The sequence below is a fragment of the Octopus bimaculoides genome, chromosome 13 (assembly GCF_001194135.2).
Source record: "Octopus bimaculoides isolate UCB-OBI-ISO-001 chromosome 13, ASM119413v2, whole genome shotgun sequence".
NCBI classification, from domain to species: Eukaryota; Metazoa; Mollusca; class Cephalopoda; order Octopoda; family Octopodidae; genus Octopus; species Octopus bimaculoides.
In genome coordinates, this window is record NC_068993.1 from 17768073 (window position 1) to 17773631 (window position 5559).

The window sequence follows — 5559 nt, forward strand, 5'->3', positions numbered from 1 at the left end:
ATATATATATTATGCATATATAAAAATACATACGTATACATGTATATAAACACATACATACACACATATATGAAGTGATTGAGAAACCTACTACAGTGCAACCTACAAATAAAAGTGAAAACAAAAGCAAAGGTTTACACCCTACATCATATTTCAAAAGATATTAATAAGAGCTTTGAAATGTCTGTATCAGTAAAAATGGCCATGGTATTTATTCCAGTTTAGGAAATGAAGCGATCATCAACAACAGACAAGAGTTGTACTTGCTAATTTTTAACATTAACCATCTGCAAATGTCATTCCCATCATCAGCTCCCCCTTTAACATAGATATCCGTGCAATACAGAACTAACTCAACCCCCGTTATTCCTATTTAGGATATTTAAAGCCATAATATGGAAATATGAGGTAGCAGCACAAATCTTTGTTTATTCACATAACATTGTATTTTAGTGGCTTTCAGTTACCTTTAGTTCTGTTTCACAATGCTTCAGATAAACTATACAACCCTTATAAATGTGTGTGTAAAAGGGAAACCTTATCTTTATACAGTACTTTATGAATGTGCACTATAAAGGTGCTACTTAAGTTTCATGGAGGGCAGTTACTCATAGTTTATACAGTGTACACATATCAGTTGCTGGGTTCTTTTCTGTAGCGCCCACACCAGTGAAGTTACCAAGTAACTTGCAAGACAGAAAAGGTCTCTCAAGTGAGTGAGGCTGTAGAGAGGGAAGTGACTTTATGTCAAGTGTTGAGGCTAGATAGGACAAGAACAGGTGTCTTGCTGTAGAGGAGACATATGGCTACTCAGCATTATATAAGGATGGGTGGGCATAGCTGGGAAGAAAGCGATAAAGATGATGGTAACAAGGTGATATTTCATTTACTTTTACTTTATTTGTTAGAGGACTGACCATACTGGAGCATAGCCCTCAAGAGTATATAGTCGAATATATCAACCATAGTAGTGGTACATATTTTATCAACCTTAGCAAGGTGAAATGTAAAGCAAAATTTGAACACATAGCCTAAAGTGCTTTAAATACCACAAGGTACCTTGCTCAGCATTTTACTGATTCTACCATACACACACACATATATACTTTTATACACACAAGCACACACCTATACACCCACAAGCACATACACAAGTGTTTGAAACATATATGTACGTATATATATGTATGCATGCATATAAACACATATATCCATATACTCAAGTATATTCGTTAATTATTCTAATTGAAAAATTAGCCACTGTTATAAACATATAGCCTTATTAGATAATGCCAATTTTATTTTGGTTCATAAAATTATTATGAAATCATTAAAATAATTCAATAAATATAAAATCAATTATTTCATATAATGTTAAATACAAATTCTTCCATTCTTTTTTCTACCTTTCAATGTTACTTCCATTACAAGAATAACTTCCTTTCCTTTTTATCTGTGTGATCTTCTTATTTCTTTAATATTGTTGTTGCTTAGCCCCTAATCCAGTAGGCCCTCCATGACTGAGGCAATAGCAGCCATGACTATCCCATCTCTTCCTTTTTTCATTCTCTTTCTATTTCTGAGACTACATTATTCAGTGTGTTGCTACCTTTTCACAATGGTAGGGTTTGTGTATGTGTCACTTGAGAGAGATTTTGTTGCTATTTCCAGCATGTTGATTGACTGTTTACATGGGTATGAGATGTTTTGGCACAACTGTTTTGTTGCCACCTATTTGACATCACTGATTTGATGATGACTTATTTGACATAACACATTTTAGTGTTTCTCTCACACCCTTGCTTTCTTTTCCTCCTTACTCTTTGTTTATGTGTGTGAGCATATTTCTTTTTATGTATATGAGGAGAGGGAAATTGCTTTATGTCAATTGTGTTCAATTAATATACTTTATTCTTTCTCTCTTTTTCTCTGCACCAATCGTTGGCATCCAAACAGCAGCACCCAATCATTTTATTCTGTCGTAGTCTTTGATGTGTATGTGAGTTGAATTTTTGTTTTTGGAAGTTATTTTAGACATTTCTCACTTGTTATAGATAACCAATGTTTGGTTCCACTTAGGCGATGAACTGGCAGAATTGTTAGCATGCCAGGAAAATGCTTAGCAGCATTTCATCTGCCTTTACATTCTGGGTCCAAAATCTGCCAAAGCTAACTTTGCTTTTCATCCTTTTGGGGCCGATAGAATAGGTACCAGTTAAACACTGAGGTTGATATAATCAACTTACTGCCTCCTCTGAATTTGCTGGCCTTGTCCCAAAATTTGAAACCAATGTTTGGTGCCATTGTTATCTAAAATAGATTACCTAATCTTAGATATTTATACAGGTGGAATGTCATAGCTGGAATACTTTTGATTATAGGCCTGCTGGATTAGGGCTATTCTGGGATTAAATTATGACAGCAACAGCAACAGTAGCAGGTGGTAAATAAAACCTAGAAACTATATGATTCCCCTGCAGAGGAAAGTGAAAGAGTATGAAACTGTAATTCTAACTCAAGAAGTTTCTACCTCTTGTCTTCTCCAGTCTCAAAAAAGAGAAGAGATGAAGTTTGATCTCACCACTACAAGATAGCAACAAATCTCTGGGCTATTAGAGCAGGATTTGATACTACTGAAGAGTTCAAAACCTGCTGATGTCAACATTACCTTTTCATCATTGTGGTATTGATGAAGTAAAGTACTAGTCATGTTCTGGGGTTCATATAATCAAATCAGCTATACCAGTGTTTCCCAAATTTATTTTGTCACAGAATCCTTATTCTTTTTTTCTTTTACTTGTTTCAGTCATTTGACTGTGGCCATGCTGGAGCACTTGCCCTAAAGGGTTTTAGTTGATGAAATTGACCCCCAGAACTTATTTGTTGTAAGCCTAGTACTTATTCTATCAGTCTCTTTTGCTGAACCGCTAAGTTACAGGGATGTAAACACACCAACATCGGTTGTCAAGCAATGGTGGGGGAGACAAACACAGACACAAAGACACACATAAATATATATGTATATGTACATATATATATATATATATATATATATATATTTATACATATACATATATGTGTATATATATACATATATATATATATATTTATACATATACATATATGTGTATATATATACATATATATATATATACATATATACATATACATATACATATATATATGTAAATATATATATATATATACACACATACACACACACATACACACACACACACACACACACACACACACACATGAGAGGCTTCTTTCAGTTTCCGTCCACCAAATCCACTCACAAAGCTTTGGGTTGACTTGAGGCTATAGTAGAAGATACTTGCCCAAGATGCCACGCAGTGGGGCTAAACCCAGAACCATGTGGTTGGGAACCAAATTTCTTACCACACAGCTACACCTGTGCTTATGTAATTTTTTTTTTTTTTTGCTGAGCCCATACCAATATTTCACTAACAAACTCTCTCTAATTTTAATATAACATTCATTAAATGAACTGTTTTTGAGAGAGAATTTTTTAAACAAGAAAACAAAACACCGTTTAACCATTTCTTAGTGTGAAAACGGTGAATACCTCATTTGTCATAAAATAAATTTATATTTAATCCTTTAAAGTACACTTCATCTCATGAAACCCCAGAATATTTTACAGAGCTCTGGGAGTTCCTTGCTATCCTCTTTTGGAAACACCTGATTATACCTCTCCTCCAAATTTAAAAACTTATGCTTATGTTTGTGGCACCATTTATTCTTTTATTTTTTTATATGTTTCAGCCCAAAGGCTTTGGTCATGCTGGAGTTATTTCAATGCTTTCAAATGGAATTAGGCTTCTGTCTCCAAAATCCTTGTTCATAACCTTTTCACTTCACTTTTTTTTTTCTTATTCTTTGATGAAGCATTTCAGAGTTTCAATTCTCATTTTCCTTATTTTCTTTTTTTCCTTTTTTTTTTCTTTTTTCTTTTCTTGCTTTTCCGAAATGCTTGACTCCATGTCCCCTAAGACAAAGACCAGAGGAAAATATTATATTATAGTGTATCTCTTACATTACACCAGAATCATAGAAACCTCTGTCAGGAAAGACTAATGCTTTGTTTCAATTTCTTCTTAGGTTATGACTGGGGAAAAACACCCAGGGACGCCTGCTGCATGGAAACATAATAGTAAAATGGGCACTAGCATACTTGAAATAGTAAGCCAAGAAATTTTAATTAACTATATTACACTCTTAGTGATGAGATGACCTCCTGCTTGTTGACACCTCCCTTTCTTTCCTCCTTCCTTCCTTCCTTCCTTCCTTCCTTTGTTCTTCCCTTTTTTATATTTCTTAATTAATCCAACAGTGATCAGTAGGAGCCAACTCTTATTCTGGCCACACACACACAAACAATTTAACTCTGCACGTTAACGATACACTCGTTAGTTCATACTGCTTCCACTGCTTATATTAATTGCATGTGCATGTTGTTCCCATTGTAGTTGAATTAAGTTATTTGAGAGAAAATTAATTACATTGGAATATTTTCCAGAGATGTCTTGTGCATGAAAAACATATAACCAAGTGCAGGCTAATGTATTTAATGTAATGAGCCAAAAAGAGAATTTTTAATCAATTGAAATTATACCGAAGATGGTACTTCGGTATGGCCTTGATTGCAATGGTTTAAAGAATTTTTTTAAAAATCCTTATCAGATAAAAAATCATTACCTTTTATGATAATTCTTATCAAGAATGGCAAGGGAGAAAAATCTGATTTTAAACTTTAAAACAGTGATGAATCTAATCTTTGGTAGATACTGTGGAAACTCTAGATGCATTTCAGTCTTATGAAATCTCAGTGAAAAAGTTCTAACACTATCTACTAGACTTTAGAATGATTTTGAGAGGATATATGTAGTCTTTTGTATCAGACTATAGTGCTAGTGACATGATAATCTCTGCCAACTTTTCAGATGGTTGTACAATACTATCTATCCTACCCATATATGTTTACTGTTAACTGATTAAAGAAAGACGGAAAAAATAAATGAATAGAAAATAATTACATTTCTGTAGAATTTCATTATTTGATGTCATCAATAATCAAGTGTATTCCCCCTTTTCAGTTAATTTCTCTAGAATTGGTAAGATATAATTGCAACCAAACAAACTACTAGAAATTCCTGGAATACCTTCAACCTTTTCGCATTCAGATTATTCAAACATAATGCTTATTTATTGAAATTGGTTTGAATTAATTATGCATTATCTAGTAGCTTCAAGATATCAATGATGTTGATTGTATATTTTTAGAATGACATTGTATGGTAGGTGTGAGAGGCTGAATCTGGCCAAATCGAACATAAAGCATGTAGAATATATGGGCCAGATATGGCCGGTTTAAATGCTAAAGGGTTAACCTTGTACCTGTTACTTAAGTGCAAGCATGGCTTCCCAAACACATGGTTCTGAGTTCAGTCCCATTGCATGACCAAAGCCTTGTGAGTGGATTTGGTAGACAGTACTGAATGAAGCCCATCGTGCATATATATATATATATATATA

At 33.7% G+C, this 5559-nt stretch overlaps 1 protein-coding gene across 7 annotated transcripts in view; it reads left to right on the plus strand.

Moving 5' to 3' along the window:
• Positions 1–5559, plus strand: part of LOC106883276 (homeobox-containing protein 1) — a 198066-nt gene that overhangs the window by 142823 nt on the left and 49684 nt on the right. For 5 of the 7 annotated variants that reach the window (XM_052972358.1, XM_052972362.1, XM_052972360.1 and 2 more), the window contains one exon: positions 4126–4206. The exons of the other annotated variants lie outside the window; for them this stretch is intronic. In XM_052972358.1, coding sequence (XP_052828318.1) covers positions 4126–4206 — 81 coding nt within the window. The remainder of the gene's footprint in view (positions 1–4125; positions 4207–5559) is intronic. 7 annotated transcript variants of the gene reach the window in all.